Source organism: Schistocerca americana, chromosome 7, assembly GCF_021461395.2.
Source record: "Schistocerca americana isolate TAMUIC-IGC-003095 chromosome 7, iqSchAmer2.1, whole genome shotgun sequence".
Classification (NCBI taxonomy): Eukaryota; Metazoa; Arthropoda; class Insecta; order Orthoptera; family Acrididae; genus Schistocerca; species Schistocerca americana.
In genome coordinates, this window is record NC_060125.1 from 393,058,150 (window position 1) to 393,079,671 (window position 21,522).

Here is a 21,522-nt window from a genome sequence, read left to right on the forward strand (position 1 = left end):
ACCTAGACCTCAGCGTATGCTGCGGATCAGTCAGTCAGCACAGCCTACATTCCAAAAAGTAATATGGACACATAACAAATGTTGTCAGGGTTTTGTTCTCTTTCCATTTGTGCATGTGTGACATCACAAGCTACATTATTATTATTACATAATGGGGGAAGGCTGACATCCAGTACTGCTAGCTTCAGCTGAAGTGGAGAGTCAGCTATAAGAACTAATGAAATGCCATGAGGTGAGGAAAGTGCATTTACCTGAAGAAGTCAAAGGCTCCTAGCACTAGTCCTCTGATGGGGAAGGTTCATTTCCATGGCCAAGCTGCAATCTCCTAGTCACTGTAGATTGCTTGCAAAATGTTTGCATCATACAATAATAAAAAGAGTCAATGAGCCCATGATGACAAAAACTTCAGAGGTGGGGGGGGGGGGGGGGGGGGAAGGAAAAAAATATACATCTACTACTAGCACATTGCCACATGATAGCAGAGGCAGTGAATCCTCAAGTTTGTGTCAATGAGTCTTCACATTTCAATGCCTGCTTCAAAGCAGTGAAGATGGAGCTCTCGAGTAGGGTAAAGGCAATCAATAGAAGAATGTCACAAAGACAATGCCCGGTGGGTCCTCTCACCTAAGGATCTGACCACAAGTCAGATAGGTGTAACCAATCTGGAGCCAGCAAAGGGCAGTACATTCCTCACAGAAAGGGTCGTAGGAAGATCACCATGCAACAGTGAATCTGTTATTGCTTGTAGCTTGTCGGTAGTGGCCATGGTAAGCCATTCCACATTCCATGCCTCCTCAACTCAAAGAAGTGGTGTTGACTGCAAGTTGGATGCCAAAGATGGCTCCAAGATATCCATCTTAGTAGTGTCTTCTGCTACTGATCAGCATGCTCCTTCCCCAGACTCAGTACCTGGCAGCACACAACCGAGCCCCCGGTACCATGAAGGTTAGTAAGAATATTGTGTATGGTTGAAACTAACATGTTCAGAGGTTAGCACTGGTATTTGGCCTGTAAACTACTTGGGCATGTACAACAGTGCGCTTACATAATGGTCACTAATTCTGCGTAAACACACTGCTGCCATGTGGTAAGAAACATTGTTCATGGCCCTCAGAACATGTGAAGGCATATCAGATGCGAGTATCAACAACTGAGCTATCAGTAGAGATGACTTTTTAACCAAGAACTTCACCAAAACCGAGTGGGAGAAACAGCAAAATGCAATAGGGTATTCTATTCCCTTTGGTTTGAAGGACAGGTTGAAGCAGATCACTGGATGCGGTACACACCATGACAAAACATGACCTACACCCATATTTACTGAATTAGGAGTAATGATTATTCACAGACATATTTTCAACTGCCTAATTCAAATAAAGCTGAACCATAACACCTAAAGAACATCAAATTCGCCGTTACAACATCCAAAATTAGGATTGTACCAAAGGATACCATTTGGGAAACAATACGGAATTTTATTAGGCCTACTAGTACTATAGTTCCCTAGTAGGTACTGTACTAGTATTTAACTCTTCGCTAACAAAAAAAATCGTTTGTGATCATAACGTGAGGAGTTACGTGAATATGATCTGGCAATCTTCGGGTAGTTTTCGTGGCTATCATCTACGTGAAATGAAATGTCGTGTGGCTACGGCCCCCCGTCTGGTAGACCGTTCGTAACGAATATGTCTAATAGCAACCCCCATTTTTCATAATGTTCATATTAGATGTCGTCCTCTACCATCTTCGCGTCATGATTTTTCTTTCTGGGCAGGTGCCTGATTGTTCGTTCTCATTTTAAAAGCGAAGGCTTTATGCTTCTAGGACTTTTAAAGCAACAATGAAAATCTGTCTCTTAAAACCATATTTATTTGCTTTCGCATAGCAACTTTTAAGTGGCCGGAAATATCCAGAATTGCCTAATTTTTTTCTCTTAAATTTAATCAGCGTCAAATTCTGATCACAATAAAAATAATAAACACACAGTAAAATGTATGTCGCATACCGGCAAATACACAATGTAGTGGACTCTAAGTAATTTGTATTACACACAATTCCCTCTAGTGTAAGGTGGGGAAAGCACTTGCACATTAAGACTGCCCATCATAACACACTCTACTAGAAAAATAAAACTTTTTAAATTAAAAAAAAAAAAACATACCTGAACTTTCTTCCTGCCACTTTGGCCCCCAGATTTGTGAGTAGCCATAGCTTCTAGGCGAAATAAATTATATGAACGGTAAATAAAGTGAACTATCCCATGATACTTAAATGTAGCATTTAGCTGTTTATTAGTTTGAAAACATTAAATTGTCAACTTAACCCCGGCCACCATACCGTTCACTTGTATTCATCATTACATCTATGCCTGTCAAAGTTACCATCTGGGTTCAGTGATTTTCTAGTATTCGTCGCCAAAGTAAAAACTGACGATCCATTGATTGATATATTTAATCAAGATTTTGTGAATCAACTATTTAAATAAATGTTATCTGATGTGTATTTGATTCTAGGACCTTTTTAACAATACAGCGACTTAATTTATCAACCGATTACCAACATTCATAGTCTTCTATCTATGTTCTTGGTACATGTCATTGAAAGTGTTTTATCTTTGAGAATGAGTTGTTTGCATTTTGTACCCAGTGACTGTAAAGTATTGTGATTGGTGTGAAAAATTGGTGGTTACCGAAGAGTAGAGTGGAAAAATGGTTTTAGAAAGTACTATGATATGGTAAGATTTACAGTCTTCCAAGAAATTAGCGACCGAGCTATTGTTATTCTTTTTATTGCAGTGTTCTTGATCACGGCAAATGACACAGCAGAACTTGTGCGTCCTGTGGTAACAAATAATTCGTTTGGTGACGTTTGCCGTACATTTCATTGTATATTATGGTTTGAAGATAGCGTATAAAAAGCTAGATGAAGATGGTTTTGCCCATATGTTCATAATCTGTTGCTCATAGAGTACAAGAGTCAGGCACTGCTATGAATAAACGAGAGTTTTGATGATGCATGGATTAAAATTATGTGCAAGACGATTAAGAATTTGGATGAAGAAGTAGCCACGTACTAACTTAAGTACAACAGTTTTACTTTGTCGTATTGTCATGGTCTCTCGAATATTCCCCGTTGAGTTTTACCACTGAATGGTATTGTGGCGGAAAGTTGGGGTTAATAGTTACGTCTGCGGGGTATTGGCTGGCCTAAAGTTTGGTAACATACTACGTTGAAGGCACTACAAAAATGAGTACTGCTCCAGTGAAATTGGGATGCTTAATATTAGCATTTATTGTACTCGTGGTTCAGCCACACTAATTCTCAGAGGCCTGAATCAAATACATTTTGACACACCTAATACAATGAAATCTATGTCATTTGTCACGTGCTACCTGATTAAGACCGACAAACTTAAGTTTCTTAGTATTATACAGTTGCATACAGGAGAGATACATTAGCGTCTAACCAAGTCTTAATATCTTCCTATATCTTAAATATAATTTCTCCATGATACTTATGATTCGAAGGTTTATTTCGCTTATTATGCTATCCTCTGTGACTGTCATACAAACAGCAAATATAATTTTAGTTCCATTGCAATTCAGACATGCCATATCTGCAGCCTCTCCCAACTTTCATAGTCTCTAACAACTGTTGCGCCACCTTCGCTTTATCATATTGAGTTCAACAATTGAAAACTGAAATTAAATTTTATGTTGCTTGTCTGGCTTGAAAATTGTGGTTATCCCCTCATCATTTTTAGCTTTCATTCTTATTTACTACCTTATCTCAGCATACCATACTTTATATTTTAAATGGTTTGTGATATCCATGTTGTTGTTCTTGATGTTGTGGTCTTCAGTCCTGAGACTGGTTCGATGCAGTTCTCCATGCTACTCTATCCTGTGCAAGCTTCATCATCTCCCAGTACCTACTGCAACCTACATCCTTCTGCATCTGCTTAGTGTATTCATCTCTTGGTCTCCCTGTACGATTTTTACTCCCCACGCTGCCCTCCATTACTAAATTTGTGAACCCTTGATGCCTCAGAACATGTCCCACCAACCGATCCCTTCTTCTAGTCAGGTTGTGCCATAAACTCCTCTTCTCCCCAATTCTATTCCTCATTAGTTATGTGATCTACCCATCTAATATTCATCATTCTTCTGTAGCACCACATTTCGAAAGCTTCTATTCTCTCCTTGTCCAAACTATTTATCGTCCATGTTTCAGTTCCATACATGGCTACACTCCATACAAATACTTTCAGAAACGACTGCCTGACACTTAAATCTATACTCGATGTTAACAAATTTGTCTTCTTCAGAAAGGCTTTCCTTGCCATTGCCAGTCTACATTTTATATCCTCTCTACTTTGACCATCATCAGTTATTTTGCTCCCCAAATAGCAATAATCATTCACTACTTTAAGTGTCTCATTTCCTAATCTAATTCCCCCACCATCACCCGGCTTGATATCCATACGAGATGATAATATGGCTATTTCATTTTCACCAAATGAAGTGTTTTACAATGATGTAAATTTATCATTGCATGCATACATATCTTCATATCTCTCTCTTGAGCAGTATATGAGAAGAATGTAATATCATCTCCACTAATAATAATTCATATAAGAAGAGTTTCATGGTGTGGTTTCATGGTGTGCTTTGGACATTAAAACTTGACGGTAATGGGGTAGAATATACTAGTGATAAGACTGGAGTAGTTTGTGCTGAATGATGGGATGAATATTCCACGTAGGCCTTTCACAGGTATTTGGTCAAAGTTATAGAAAGATTGAAGTGATAGAGGTATAATTTAAAAATTATCAATTTGGAATCCATTGGATGCGTGTGTGTGCAGCATCAATTGAATATTCATATCGAGTAAAGGACAGCAGTCAGTCTCAAAATCTGTGATTTATTGCAGATCTCGATTTCAAATATAATATAATCATCAGTGCGTTACCAAAGACTTTTAAATTTCCCATCATGTCAGAGCATAAAATATGACAAAAGTGCACTTTATATGCAAAACACAAAACCGACCAAAACCATAAACAACCATTTTGTGTCTGTCATGTAAAGGCTAACTAGAACACTGTCATTTTGTTACATGTTATGGTCTGACACATTGGGCCTTTTATGACTGTTATTGTACTAGTCATGCCTGCATTATAGTCAAAATCTAGATCTGCAATAAATTACAGACTTTGCAACTGCCTGCTGCCCTTTTCTCAATTTAAATGTTACTGTACGTAAGTAGCTGGCCCGGCTATTGAATATAAGGGTCACCATAACTGTACTGTATTACAGGGTGATTCGAAATGCCCAAAGAATGTTTAGTGGTATCTTAAACCTTGCCAGTTGCCCAGAAATTAGTTTCCAGGTGGGCCTACTTGCTAATAATAAAGCCTAGTTTACACAACAACATTGGGTTGCACCACTCGTTGCGTGGAATGAGTTGCACGCAAGTGGTTTCATATATGACTGTAGACACAGTGACACCAGTACACATTTCAGTTTCATCGTTTTGTGGGTCCCTGAGTCGTGTATGAAATGAAAGTTTTGGCTGCTGCACGTTGCACGAGTTGTGATGGATTTAAAGCTTGTTGTGTGGAATCGCTGCATAAGAAAAAAAAAAAAGAAACGTTTCGATTCATGACTGGATGAAGAAAAGACATCTGCTCGGTTGCTCAGCATCCTTATTGAAATAATTTGTAACGGATGATCCAAGAAGTTCTTTTAATTATCTTAGAATGACACCAAAACTGTTCATTTTTCTTCTAAATACAGTTAATTATTTCATAAGGAATAAAGGTACTGTAATGCATGAAGCACTGTCGCCAGAACTGAAATTGCACATCATATTGTATGCATTACAGTAGAGAACACTCGGCATGCTATAAGATACGGTTTTAATTGGTAATGACACTTTTTCATTAACACCATTAATTATTAACGTTACCAGTAATAATTATTAACACTAGCAACAATAATAATACAAATCAGGCTGCATTAAGAAGAGAATGGTGTGCAATCTACTCTCTTGAAGATAGATCTGTACAGTGGAAATATTTAAAATTGTAACATGTGTGAACGGGGAGCACTGCAGTGGTGTTTTAAATAGATGAATACTGAATAAAGAATGCAACTTCTTGAAATTGTATAGCATTCCCTCCTGTCAACAGTATTCCTTAACAAAGAGTTGGCCAGCTCGAACAATGGGATTTTAGTCTTGTAGACGAGAGCATTGCCATAGCTAGAATTACACTTGCTTTTATTTTTCTTAATTCAGTTGTATATGCTCTCCTAACTCAATAAATTTTGCCCTGCAGCTCAATTATTGTCAAACCATCTGTTATGATCGCACATGATGGTCTCAGCAGGAGCAATATGTTGCTTATTTTTGTAATCAGCAACACTGAAATCCCACAAACACCTATGCAAAGCATAGATATTCGAAAAGCGAACCTTATTCTCTGTTCCCCACTTCATATTTCAGTTTGTCTACACTCTATGAACACACACAATCTCAAAACTCGTGCAACTAGTGTCGCCAGAGTTGGAACATGCTGAAAGTGCTTAGTTTCACCAACGAGTTACGCAAATGCGTGGCGCGCATGCATAGTGACCGGTAGCACAGTTACCTCCAACCTAGTGCCGTTGTGTAAACTAGGCTTAACAGAGAGACCAAATTAAACAGTTATGTTTTTTAGAAAATCCAGCATGGAATGTAACAATATTATGAAAAGGGTAGTTGCTACTCACCATATAGTGGAGATGGTGAGTTGAAGATAGGCACAACAAAAAAGACCATCAGAAAGTAAGTTGCCAGCCACAAAGTCCTTTGTTGAAAACACACACACACACACACACACACACACACACACACACACACACACACACACAACTGCAGTCTGTAGGTGCCAAGGCCAGACTCTTTAAGTGGCAGCACATGAGGCAAATAGTGTGGTGGGGGTAAGGAGGAGGCTGGGGAGGGGACAGATAGCAAGGAACGAGTGGGGGACAGTAAAATGATGCTTCTGGGATCATACAGAATCGAGGTGGAGGGAGGGTAGGGCCGCTATGTGGAGTTGGGAGGTTAGACGGAGGGGCGGCAGTAGCAAAAAAGAGCAGTAAAAAGACTGAGGGTGTGTTAGTGGAATAGAGGTCAGTGTAGTGCTGGAATGGGAACAGGGAAGGAGCTAGGTGGGTAAGGACAATGACTAATGAAGGTTGAGGCCAAAAGGTTTGCAGGACTGTAGCACATATTGTAGGGAGTGTTCCCACCTGCACAGTTCAGAAAAGATAGTGTTGGTGGGGAGGATCCAGATGGCAAAAGCTGTGGAGAAGTCATTGAAATGAAGAACATCATATTGGGCAGCGTACTCAGCAACAGGTTGGTCCAGCTATTACAGCGTTGCAGCTTAGCTTGTAGATCGCATGTCTGGTTTCACAGGTAGCCCTGCATTTGATGGGATATGTGATGCTTATGACCAGACTGGAATAGGTGTTGGTGGGGGAATGTGTGGGACAGGTCTTGCATCGAGGTCTGTTACAGGGGCATGAGCCAAGTTGCAAGGAGATGAGAGCAGGGGCTGTGTTTGGGATGGATGAAGATATTGTGTAGGTTCTCAGAATGGCAGAATACCACTGTGGGAGCACACTAAATTGCAGTTGAAAATCTAAGTCACAACAGCAGCACAATCTGTAAATGTTGAAATGAAGATTGATTATGAATAAATTGACAAAAACTGAAACTTTCTCATAACTGCCTGAAACAGTTTTGCTGAATTTAAGTAACTAGAAAGTTAGTATGCATGCAGGAATTTTTTAAATTTATTTTTTACATCTTCACTTAACATTACAAAAAAAGCTGTCTAGATAATGACTGAAATTACATTTTTAGTGACAATTATGAATACTGTGGACTGCTAGAACCAAAAACAAAAATACCATTTAACAAGATATATTACAGCTTTTGCTCGAAGACATCATTGGAGAACTGAAGTCCACACTGATTGACTACAATTTCTTTCTTTCAGGGGTTCGATCCTCCAATTTTAATCTGTTATTTTATCGTGTCTTTCATCACTTACAATGTTTTTTAATGTGATAAATGCCAAGTTGCACTAAGGTTCAAAGCCCATGTTCATTAGCTTGGCCCTATAGCTGGCTGGACCCCATGTATCAATAGTCAGAAGATGACAAGAACATACCACCTCTACAAGAACAGTAAATGCATAATAAAACACTGTAGTGTTCAGCATGATGATAGCTTTACTTTTATGTATATGACAGTAGAAACATTTCATGCTTATGTCCAAGACCACGGCCAGAAGACGCCACTTAAGGCATGACGTGGAAGTGAGGGAATTAAGCATATTGGTCCATTTCTTGTTTCCAGCCTATTTCATGAATATTCAACCACCATACTCTTTTTCCCATAGGCTACATCTGAATAGTATTTAGGAAGATCTTCATGTAATCTGAAGCTCTGAGATGTCTAGCATACTACATAACTGGCTATGTAGTAACATATCTGCTTCTTCCTTCATTTATTTATTACCTTGAATTTCCTGTGCAACATTGGGCTCTAAGTGATCTGTACAAGATCTATCGAGTACAATCAATCATTTCAGAGCTCTTTTCATATGCTGTTTGTCTTACAACTGGTTAAAGTTGTGTCCAATATTTCATCTATGCCCATTTCTTTTGAACAATTTAAGTTTCTACAAAAACTGTGTGCGTGTGTGTGTGTGGGGGGGGGGGGGGGGGGCACATGTGAGACCTGAGCTATCTTCACATTATTGTAAACAATTGTCTGCTCAAGGCATCTGCAGTAAGCTCCGGGTTAAGGAGTGGAGCTGATTTTTTATTTTAACTACTGCCACCACCAAAACCAACTCCAACCTCCCACCCCCCATCCCATGGTTGACCTGCTAATTTCCTGCTATTTTTGCAATTAAACATTTTTCATATTGTAGGTGACTGTTCGTGTGTGTAATGAATAACTTCATGACCACCGTTCTGTATGAGTTTGAAGCTTAAGTCATCTCTCTAGGGTCACAGGTTAAAGCCGGCAGTGTGGTAATGCAATCTTCTTGTTTTTTAGATCACAGATAAATGACTTGTGAATTCTGTAAAGAAACTGAGTGGGATTCTATGTTAAGTTTTGGCACATTTAGCTCATTTTCAACACTATTAGTGATAATGTGAACTTTCGGGGTTTCAGGCCTATATAGGATTGCAGTTGATTACTTCAAATTTCAAAATAAAAGTGACAGAATAAATTAAAACCAACTACAAACTCAGTGTCAAACTATTAATGGCTGTTTTGAAACATTCAGTATCTGCTGATATGGTAATTAAATTGGGGCAATTGCATTTTCTTTTATTTATGAAGGAGCATTCAAAAATGGGTAGCTGCATTACAATATTTGTTTTACTACTATTGCTATTACTGCTACTATTTTAAAAGTTTTCCTGGCTTAACAGACTATGCAGCCAACGAGAATGATGATTACTTTTTGACCTTAAACAGATGGCATCCATATAGTGGATACATATCACCACTGGCAGCACTGCACGGAGAGAGTACACCAGTAACAAAAAGTTGTACTTAAAAACGGAATTGTCAGTCCATTTGACCACCCAAAAACATACAACAATATTATGAACAGAACAGTTGTTAATCACCATACGCAGAGATGCCGAGTCACACACATGCACCACAAAAAGTCTGACAAAGTTTTCAGCCAGATGGGAGAAGTAAACTGGGTTCTTGGGGAAAGGAGGAGGCTGGGGAGGGGAGGGATAGCAGGGAAGGGGTGGGGGACAGTAAAAGGATGCATGTGGGAGCATACATGGATGAAGTGGAGAGAGGATAAAGCAGCTAAGTGGAGTTGGGAAGTTACGAGTGCTTTGGGGGAGGGGGTGTGGTAGTGAAAAAGAAGAGAAGTAAAAAGGCTGTGGATGTGTTGGTGGAATAGAGGGCAGTGTAGTGCTCGAATGGGAACAGGGAAGGAGGTAGATGGGTAAGGACAATGACTAACGAAGGTTGAGGCCAGGAGGGTTACAGGAACGTAGGACGTATTGCAGGAAGAGTTCCCACCTGCACAGTTCAGAAAAGCGGGTGTTGGTGGGAAGGATCTAGATGTCACAGATTGTGAAGCAGTCACTGAAATGAAGAACATCATGTTGGGTGGCGTGCCCAGCAACAGGTTGGTCCAGGTGTTTCTTGCCCACAGTTTGTCGGTGGCCATTCATGCGGACAGGCAGCATGTTGGTTGCCATGCCCATGTAGAATGTAGCACAGTGGTTGCAGCTTAGCTTGTACATCACTTGACTGGGTTTCTCACATCTAGGTCTATTACAAGGATATAAGCCATGAGGCAAAGGACTGAGAGCAGGGGTTGTGTAAAGATGGACATGGATATTGAGTACCACTGTGGGAGGGGTGGGAAGGACAACGGTAGGACATTCCTTGTGCCCTGAAATGAGGAGTGTTCTACTCACTATATGTGATCTTTTTCAGTGTGCTTACCAAGCAGTGCTATCATAGTATCACAGATTTGTTTGTTTTGGTGCTAATTGTTGCACCATGAAAAACATTTGTGATGGGAAAGAACTTTGTAAAGTCCTGTTAGAGTGGTTATTGGACCAATCTGTGTATCTTGTTTAGGTGTGAACAATTGATTCTTGATAAAAATTGTTATCCTTATTTACTTGTAGGTTGAGTAAGTGTCAGACTAAAAACAATCGGGGGATTCAGTCCCCAGTTGGTTTAAGGATATTTCTACATCTACATCTACATTGATACTCCGCAAGCCACCCAACGGTGTGTGGCGGAGGGCACTTTACGTGCCACTGTCATTACCTCCCTTTCCTGTTCCAGTCGCGTATGGTTCGCGGGAAGAACGACTGTCTGAAAGCCTCCGTGCGCGCTCTAATCTCTCTAATTTTACATTCGTGATCTCCTCGGGAAGTATAAGTAGGGGGAAGCAATATATTCGATACCTCATCCAGAAACGCACCCTCTCAAAACCTGGCGAGCAAGCTACACCGCGATGCAGAGCGCCTCTCTTGCAGAGTCTGCCACTTGAGTTTATTAAACATCTCCGTAACGCTATCACGGTTACCAAATAACCCAGTGACGAAACGCGCCGCTCTTCTTTGGATCTTCTCTATCTCCTCCGTCAACCCGACCTGGTACGGATCCCACACTGATGAGCAATACTCAAGTATAGGTCGAACGAGTGTTTTGTAAGCCACCTCCTTTGTTGATGGACTACATTTTCTAAGCACTCTCCCAATGAATCTCAACCTGGTACCCGCCTTACCAACAATTAGTTTTATATGATCATTCCACTTCAAATCGTTCCGTACGCATACTCCCAGATATTTTACAGAAGTAACTGCTACCAGTGTTTGTTCCGCTATCATATAATCATACAATAAAGGATCCTTCTTTCTGTGTATTCGCAATACATTACATTTGTCTATGTTAAGGGTCAGTTGCCACTCCCTGCACCAAGTGCCTATCCGCTGCAGATCTTCCTGTATTTCGCTACAGTTTTCTAATGCAGCAACTTCTCTGTATACTACAGCATCATCCGCGAAAAGCCGCATGGAACTTCCGACACTATCTACTAAGTCATTTATATATATTGTGAAAAGCAATGGTCCCATAACACTCCCCTGTGGCACGCCAGAGGTTACTTTAACGTCTGTAGACGTCTCTCCATTGATAACAACATGCTGTGTTCTGTTTGCTAAAAACTCTTCAATCCAGCCACACAGCTGGTCTGATATTCCGTAGGCTCTTACTTTGTTTATCAGGCGACAGTGCGGAACTGTATCGAACGCCTTCCGGAAGTCAAGAAAAATAGCATCTACCTGGGAGCCTGTATCTAATATTTTCTGGGTCTCATGAACAAATAAGGCGAGTTGGGTCTCACACGATCGCTGTTTCCGGAATCCATGTTGATTCCTACATAGTAGATTCTGGGTTTCCAGAAATGACATGATACGCGAGCAAAAAACATGTTCTAAAATTCTACAAGAGATCGACGTAAGAGATATAGGTCTATAGTTTTGCGCATCTGCTCGACGACCCTTCTTGAAGACTGGGACTATCTGTGCTCTTTTCCAATCATTTGGAACCCTCCGTTCCTCCAGAGACTTGCGGTACACGGCTGTTAGAAGGGGGGCAAGTTCTTTCGCGTACTCTGTGTAGAATCGAATTGGTATCCCGTCAGGTCCAGTGGACTTTCCTCTATTGAGTGATTCCAGTTGCTTTTCTATTCCTTGGACACTTATTTCGATGTCAGCCATTTTTTCGTTTGTGCGAGGATTTAGAGAAGGAACTGCAGTGCGGTCTTCCTCTGTGAAACAGCTTTGGAAAAAAGTGTTTAGTATTTCAGCTTTACGCGTGTCATCCTCTGTTTCAATGCCATCATCATCCCGTAGTGTCTGGATATGCTGTTTCGAGCCACTTACTGATTTAACGTAAGACCAGAACTTCCTAGGATTTTCTGTCAAGTCGGTACATAGAATTTTACTTTCGAATTCAATGAACGCTTCACGCATAGCCCTCCTTACGCTAACTTTGACATCGTTTAGCTTCTGTTTGTCTGAGAGATTTTGGCTGCGCTTAAACTTGGAGTGGAGCTCTCTTTGCTTTCGCAGTAGTTTCCTAACATTGTTGTTGTACCACGGTGGGTTTTTCCCGTCCCTCACAGTTTTACTCGGCACGTACCTGTCTAAAACGCATTTTACGATTGCCTTGAACTTTTTCCATAAACACTCAACATTGTCAGTGTCGGAACAGAAATTTTCGTTTTGATCTGTTAGGTAGTCTGAAATCTGCCTTCTATTACTCTTGCTAAACAGATAAACCTTCCTCCCTTTTTTTATATTCCTATTAACTTCCATATTCAGGGATGCTGCAACGGCCTTATGATCACTGATTCCCTGTTCTGTACATACAGATTCGAAAAGTTCGGGTCTGTTTGTTATCAGTAGGTCCAAGATGTTATCTCCACGAGTCGGTTCTCTGTTTAATTGCTCGAGGTAATTTTCGGATAGTGCACTCAGTATAATGTCACTCGATGCTCTGTCCCTACCACCCGTCCTAAACATCTGAGTGTCCCAGTCTATATCTGGTAAATTGAAATCTCCACCTAAGACTATAACATGCTGAGAAAATTTATGTGAAATGTATTCCAAATTTTCTCTCAGTTGTTCTGCCACTAATGCTGCTGAGTCGGGAGGTCGGTAAAAGGAGCCAATTATTAACCTAGTTCGGTTGTTTAGTGTAACCTCCACCCATAATAATTCACAGGAACTATCCACTTCTACTTCACTACAGGATAAACTACTACTAACAGCGATGAACACTCCACCACCGGTTGCATGCAATCTATCCTTTCTAAACACCGTCTGTACCTTTGTAAAAATTTCGGCAGAATTTATCTCTGGCTTAAGCCAGCTTTCTGTACCTATAACGATTTCAGCTTCGGTGCTTTCTATCAGCGCTTGAAGTTCCGGTACTTTACCAACGCAGCTTCGACAGTTGACAATTACAATACCGATTGCTGCTTGGTCCCCGCATGTCCTGACTTTGCCCCGCACCCGTTGAGGCTGTTGCCCTTTCTGTACTTGCCCAAGACCATCTAACCTAAAAAACCGCCCAGCCCACGCCACACAACCCCTGCTACCCGTGTAGCCGCTTGTTGCGTGTAGTGGACTCCTGACCTATCCAGCGGAACCCGAAACCCCACCACCCTATGGCGCAAGTCGAGGAATCTGCAGCCCACACGGTCGCAGAACCGTCTCAGCCTCTGATTCAGACCCTCCACTCGGCTCTGTACCAAAGGTCCGCAGTCAGTCCTGTCGACGATGCTGCAGATGGTGAGCTCTGCTTTCATCCCGCTAGCGAGACTGGCAGTCTTCACCAAATCAGATAGCCGCCGGAAGCCAGAGAGGATTTCCTCCGATCCATAGCGACACACATCATTGGTGCCGACATGAGCGACCACCTGCAGATGGGTGCACCCTGTACCCTTCATGGCATCCGGAAGGACCCTTTCCACATCTGGAATGACTCCCCCCGGTATGCACACGGAGTGCACATTGGTTTTCTTCCCCTCTCTTGCTGCCATTTCCCTAAGGGGCCCCATTACGCGCCTGACGTTGGAGCTCCCAACTACCAGTAAGCCCACCCTCTGCGACTGCCCGGATCTTGCAGACTGAGGGGCAACCTCTGGAACAGGACAAGCAGCCATGTCAGGCCGAAGATCAGTATCAGCCTGAGACAGAGCCTGAAACCGGTTCGTCAGACAAACTGGAGAGGCTTTCCGTTCAGCCCTCCGGAATGTCTTTCGCCCCCTGCCACACCTTGAAACGACCTCCCACTCTACCACAGGTGAGGGATCAGCCTCAATGCGGGCAGTATCCCGGGCAACCACAGTCGTAGTCCGATCAGGGGATGCGTGGGACGAGCTGGCCGTCCCCGACAAACCCCCATCCCGACCCCCACAGTGATGCCCATTGGCAACAGCCTCAAGCTGTGTGACCGAAGCCAACACCGCCTGAAGCTGGGAGCGAAGGGATGCCAACTCAGCCTGCATCCGAACACAGCAGTTGCAGTCCCTATCCATGCTAAAAACTGTTTTGCTAAGAACGTCTGAACTAATCTACAGAGAGCGCAAACAAATCGACAAAATTTAAACGGTTATTAAAATACAAGATTGCCTAGTAAATGCAGTAATGCTGCTACTTGCGCACTGCTGACACTGCTCGGCGGCGGAAGGAGACTAAGCGAAATTACACTATTCAGGTACTAAAACACGATGCTACACTCTCAAATACTATAATATGCTCGAAATTTATGAATTAAACAATGCAAGTACCAAAAACACGCAAAGAAATTAAGAATTAAACTATGTAACAAATGAGTGAGCTAGGAGTATACGACTTGCTGCTCAGCTGCTTATCCAACGGCGGCAGGGAGCACACTGACTGCGACCAACCGACACTGGCCGTTCAAAACAAAACAGTAGACAAACGACTACGCGAATTTACACTATTCAGGTACTAAAACGCGATGCTACAACTCTCAAATACTATAATACGCTCGAAATTTATGAATTAAACAATGCAAGTACCAAAAACACGCAAAGAAATTAAGAATTAAACTATGTAACAAATGAGTGAGCTAGGAGTATACGACTTGCTGCTCAGCTGCTTATCCAACGGCGGCAGGGAGCACTCATTTATTCTGTTGCTTATCACTTCCTTCACTTCTGACCCTGATCTGTTTGTTTGATGTGTCAAGTTGTATCTTGATTAAAAATCCATGCCAAACTTTTTGGTCTCTTATGAGGGGCTAGTTAAATCAGTTCAGGGCATGTACTGTATAATTCTGGCCTTTATAACAACGTTCAGACTGAGGTCAGATGTGCTTTACTTATTTTCTGATAACATATTTTTTTTACTCGCTTTGCCACAGCTTGTCATGTTCATGGTTTATAGTATCGAAATACACTCCTGGAAATTGAAATAAGAACACCGTGAATTCATTGTCCCAGGAAGGGGAAACTTTATTGACACATTCCTGGGGTCAGATACATCACATGATCACACTGACAGAACCACAGGCACATAGACACAGGCAACAGAGCATGCACAATGTCTGCACTAGTACAGTGTATATCCACGTTTCGCAGCAATGCAGGCTGCTATTCTCCCATGGAGACGATCGTAGAGATGCTGGATGTAGTCCCGTGGAACGGCTTGCCATGCCATTTCCACCTGGCGCCTCAGTTGGACCAGCGTTCGTGCTGGACGTGCAGACCGCGTGAGACGACGCTTCATCCAGTCCCAAACATGCTCAATGGGGGACAGATCCGGAGATCTTGCTGGCCAGGGTAGTTGACTTACACCTTCTAGAGCACGTTGGGTGGCACGGGATACATGCGGACGTGCATTGTCCTGTTGGAACAGCAAGTTCCCTTGCCGGTCTAGGAATGGTAGAACGATGGGTTCGATGACGGTTTGGATGTACCGTGCACTATTCAGTGTCCCCTCGACGATCACCAGTGGTGTACAGCCAGTGTAGGAGATCGCTCCCCACACCATGATGCCGGGTGTTGGCCCTGTGTGCCTCGGTCGTATGCAGTCCTGATTGTGGCGCTCACCTGCACGGCGCCAAACACGCATACGACCATCATTGGCACCAAGGCAGAAGCGACTCTCATCGCTGAAGACGACACGTCTCCATTCGTCCCTCCATTCACGCCTGTCGCGACACCACTGGAGGCGGGCTGCACGATGTTGGGGCGTGAGCGGAAGACGGCCTAACGGTGTGCCGGACCGTAGCCCAGCTTCATGGAGACGGTTGCGAATGGTCCTCGCCGATACCCCAGGAGCAACAGTGTCCGTAATTTGCCGGGAAGTGGCGGTGCGGTCCCCTACGGCACTGTGTAGGATCCTACGGTCTTGGCGTGCATCCGTGCATCGCTGCGGTCCGGTCCCAGGTCGACGGGCACGTGCACCTTCCGCCGACCACTGGCGACAACATCGATGTACTGTGGAGACCTCACGCCCCACGTGTTGAGCAATTCGGCGGTACGTCCACCCGGCCTCCCGCATGCCCACTATACGCCCTCGCTCAAAGTCCGTCAACTGCACATACGGTTCACGTCCTATTTGAGACGGTAATCCCTCGCCTTTTTCTGACCTTGAACTTATTTATAGCAGAGATGCTGAGTCGCCTTTTTGGTGTGCCTATCGCGACTCAGCATCTCTGCTATATGGTGAGTAGCAACTTTATTTTCATAATATTGTTACATTCCATCCTCGGTTTTCCATTGTTTGATCTTGAACTGACTTAGCCACTCCAGTTATGGCAGGACTTACAGTTTAATGTGGATTTGGAACCAATACGAAAATTGGCATTTTTCATATTGACATTTGCCAGAGATCAAAGAATAAGTCAAACTTAAACCAAAAACATAATCAGTTGAACATATGCAACTCTTTTCTTTCTTAGCTGTTTCTTGTGATGCAGAAAATATTGTTGATACTGTATTTCCTGATGAAAACTTCTTGTGTATCCAAATTTGTAGGGGTCTACTGTAATGTGATGTTTCGACAAGTATTAGTTTCTGCATATTTAGAGAGTGTTCTTGTTCCACAAGTGTATGTTTCATTGATAAGTAGCCACTGCTGCTGCTAATGTGTTCACAACCAATTTTGGCCTTCATGCCCAGGCCATTTTCAGAGCCACTAGAAACTGTGAAAACTGAAACCAGTCGTGGGCTTACAAATATATTAGCAACTAGAGCGGCTTTCTAATAAGTTTCAGCAAGTATCACACTCAGCATTTTATGACAAAGTGTGAAGTAATTGCTAACATCTACATTTATACTATACTTGGACTCACAAACAATGGTTGTAGAATTTAGGCTTGTTATGCACACCTACGTCACATATTCTCCAACAGCTAATGAATGTTCAGTAGTGTTCTGAGCACTCTGCTGTGAATGCCGTAGTTAATGTGAGCATTAAACTTGATCAAAGCGAGTTGTTTAGTGAACTTAGGTTCCATTTGTTGCTAGTTGCCATTGCTGAATGTGGTGGTAAGTGATAAATTCTGCATAAGAAAGCACATGGTCATATCACAAATGTTGCTTTGAGTCATCAACAATGCAGTCCCTGTCCGTGTGTCGACATGTGCGAACGGCCATCATTCGTGGATGGAACTACAGTGGGGGAGTTGCCTCCTCCACATGGCCAGGTCTTCAGCAGCCAGAGGGGCTTGAAAGGAAGCTAATTACTGACACAGCAGTGGTGAGGGAGTGGGCTGGAATCTGCATTCAAATCTAGATGTAAGAATTATTGATCTGTCTCATATGCTGAGCATGTGCTCAACTTACAGCTGTTAACTTGGGATTGCATGCTGGTATTAAGTGATAAACTTCCTCCCTATTGACAAAATTTTTGTGGATCATAATTTCTATGGATTCCATTATAATGCTTTCCCTAGGGTTGCTTGCACAGCAAAGATGTATGTTTAGCATTTTACAAATGTTAGAAATATTGAGATATTGTTTTTTTTCCTGTAAAAATTATGCTTGTCTTCTTAATTTGCCTAAAACTGTTTTCTGGTATGCCATGTTCGAACTATTCACTTGAAGATAATTTTACAACACATAATACTTTTGTACTTTTTGGGAAATCCTGCCTATATGCTTTGCTTAAATAATCTACTGTAGAATCAGTAGGGAAATACTTGCTGTTTCACTAACACTTGAGAAAGCATTGTCCCCTTAAGATAGTCCTAGCGTACAAAATTTATCTCAATTGGGAATAGATGAAGATAGATACTCTTATTGTTCACAGGTCTGTGGCAAAAAGTTCCTCAAGGATATAGTGTGTGTGACAAAAACAAAAATACATAAGATAATTCTTAGGCCATTGTAGTCATGCATCATCAAACAGAAAGCCATTTAAAATGCTTTCTTACACATAACACATTACTATACTGAAGACTTGCAGAAATCTTATTTTATGCAACTCCCAGTTTGTTTGATATCATTAGTAATGTATGTGTCACTCAATTCAGTGTATGAATTAATACCTCGGTTTCTGTAAGATAATGTAGAGAGGTGCAAAGACATGGTACAAAACTGTTTTATCATATTATAAGCTGCTAGGTGCAAATTCTGAATAATCAAAAAAACATTTACTACAGAGAGAAACTGAATGAGGCAGAGCAGTTGAGTTTGTCCTGCCTGGCCATCCGTATTTAGTTGTTCTGTGGTTTTAGTTTTCAGGCAAACAGTGGGATGATTCCTTCAGCAAGACCACTGTCAACAAGCAGTCATACCCTCATAAAAACATAATTTTAATATTTTATGTGTGTGTGTATATTTGAGCCATATTTTCATTGTAATATGTGACAAATCATATATCATTGAGATTGTTCCTAGATGAACGAAAATAAATAAAAAAAATAAACACTACCTAGGACCTCAAACCACAAAAAATAGAACAGTAAAATTAAGCTAAAAGTTTTCTGTGAAATATTTTTTAATATGAAAGACAAAGAAGCAAGTGTCATCAGTAGTAATGTAAAATCTTTTTAACAAGTTTTCTTTATCTGTCATTTGACTGTTTAACATAATAGTATAGATCATATAAAAAACATACATTTGGTGCTGTAGTAGTTGTGCATATCACTCCACAACTGTCTTAAAACTAGAAAATGAGCTAATAGTAGCACAAGCAGAACTGGAACAGTTAAGAGCAGCAGTTAGGAGCAGTAAAGTTAGAGGAGTAGGGTACATATCTGGAATGTGGCAAAACTTGTCAGATCAGGCAAAATGTTCAAAAGATGTTGCTTTGTACTAACTTTAGACTAGATATCTTGAATAGCTTTACTGCTGTGGAGATAGTGGTCACAAGTGTGCAGACTAACCAAAGGATTGAAGAACAGTGTTGACAAGATGGGGAAGAAAATGCAAATTAATGTTAGTAGTAAACAGAAGGTTAAAAAGATTAAGAGGTCATCTTTAGAGTGTCACATGCGGTGTAGGAACTCTGAGCAAAGATCTTGATCAAGATGGTGGTGTAGTGCTGGGACATAACTATGTAACTGAGAACGACATGACACACATTGTTGAAACTGCTCCTCATAAAAAATTGAACAAAGTGCTACAGTATGAAGCACTCTGTTGAAAGTATATAAATAGAGCTTCAGGAGTCATTCACTGGAGTGGGGTGATCATGCGTGAGAAGTGATTGTGCATCACCTCTCCCTAGGTCACATCGTACAGTCCATGTTCTGCATCAGAATGTTTCCAGTGAGAGATTACTTGCACTGCACATTTCCAGAAGCAGTCAGTGTAAGCAGTGCATTGTCTGTCTGATCACTATGATTTCCGATATTTCAACTAGGTCTTTTTCAGGGTAAATGTTTCTGAAAAACATAGTTGTCGAATGACTGGAGACACCATTGCAACAGTTAGTGGAGAAATGACAAACAGAAACTTGAGAAGTACAAAGGGTAGCAATCATAACTCATTTTTACCTTTAACAATTAGGGAAAGATAGATTGTTACTTACTGTAAAGAAGACACATTAAGTTGCAGATAGGCACAATTAAGACACTTAAACAAAGCTTTTGGCCACAGCCTTCATCAGCAAAAGAGAATCAGAGAAACGCACACGTCATGGACGTATGACCGCCAGCTCCGGAATCTCAGATCGAAAGCTTTGTGTAAGTGTCTTAATTGTATTTTTCTGCAACTTAACGTCATAAGTGGCAATCTATCTGTGATTGAGCCCCCCACAGAAACATTCCCAACAGAATAGAAAAGCATAATACAAAGTGAGTGATAATGTATTCATAAAAGCAACTGTTCTTTATTGAATAGATGTTAGCTTTCGTAATAAATTATCTGACCGTGATGATCAAATGCTGGCAATAAAGCATCCTTATCAGTCAGATTTAAATAGGAAGGGAAAAATAAAATTTAAGAGGATTGTAAATGAATAGTTTGCCAAGGACATACATTAGATGACAAATTGTATTATTTCCAAAACTATTCTTACAACCTAATACATCCAATTTTCCTACACAATGGTTCAATGAAAATTACGGTTGAAGCCAAGAAAAGTGTAACTAACATCTGAGATCATGTATGTTGCGCTAGGAAGAGAGAGCATTTTTAATGCAGAGGAATAGCTCTTGTTGAAGACTTACCAATTATTAACAGGCATTATTGCATAATTCTTTATTCTGAGATCAAAAAAGCAAAAAACCATGTACTATGCATAAAAAATTCAAGATTATGAGATCAGACAGACATTTTTTAGCATTATCTGACATGAAATGAATATTGTAATAAGGAAAATAATATTTAATATCCAGATACCAGTGTCCAAGAGGCAGATGATATAAAATCATATCATTGGCTAATAAATCAAATCATTGGCTAATAAATTCAATGTATTCTTCCTCACAGTAGCAAAAAACACAGGGACAAAACAATCTGTTCCATGAAAAACAGATCCAATAAACTTAGCTACTGTGGGCCCAGGGGTTAGAATAGGCCCCAGGTATTCCTCCCTGTCGTAAGAGGTGACTAAAAGGAGTCTCACACCTTTTGGCCTTTATGTGATGGTCCCCTTTAGGGTTTGACATCCATTTTTCAAAATTTTCTCAAACAGCGAGCCATTTGGGGAAGGGTGCCTTACATGGTGCATTGTGCATTGATATCTTTAGCCCACTTTTTCGTCAAGGCATGCAGTCCCGCTGATCCTCCATCTCTTGGGCGAGGACACCTTCCTGGGTGCGTTTTCCTCCACCCACTATGCAGTGTCGTTTTCTGCGCCAACCATGACTGTGGAATTCTTTGCACCTTATACCCAGCACGGTAGCCAGTCTGTTGTGGCGGGGCTGCCATGTACCCTGTTGGTTGTAGCCCCCCTGACTACACAGGGATCG

The 21,522-nt window shown here is 41.4% G+C and overlaps 2 protein-coding genes across 3 annotated transcripts in view; one reads left to right on the forward strand and one right to left on the reverse strand.

Annotated features, from left to right (window-relative positions):
• The window catches only part of LOC124622324 (WD repeat-containing protein 48), a 161,549-nt gene extending 159,147 nt beyond the window's left edge, over window positions 1-2,402 (reverse strand). Inside the window, exon 1 of one of the 2 annotated variants that reach the window (XM_047147999.1) lies at window positions 2,162-2,402. In XM_047147999.1, coding sequence (XP_047003955.1) covers window positions 2,162-2,209 — 48 coding nt within the window. In that variant the 5' untranslated portion in view covers window positions 2,210-2,402. Of the gene's footprint in view, window positions 1-2,005; window positions 2,111-2,161 lie in introns of those variants that run through there. The other variant, XM_047148000.1, reaches the window with a different exon arrangement.
• Window positions 2,403-2,605: 203 nt separating this feature from the next.
• The window catches only part of LOC124621870 (26S proteasome non-ATPase regulatory subunit 4), an 89,751-nt gene continuing 70,834 nt past the window's right edge, over window positions 2,606-21,522 (forward strand). The window contains exon 1 of the mRNA XM_047147333.1: window positions 2,606-2,734. Coding sequence (XP_047003289.1) covers window positions 2,709-2,734 — 26 coding nt within the window. The 5' untranslated portion in view covers window positions 2,606-2,708. The remainder of the gene's footprint in view (window positions 2,735-21,522) is intronic.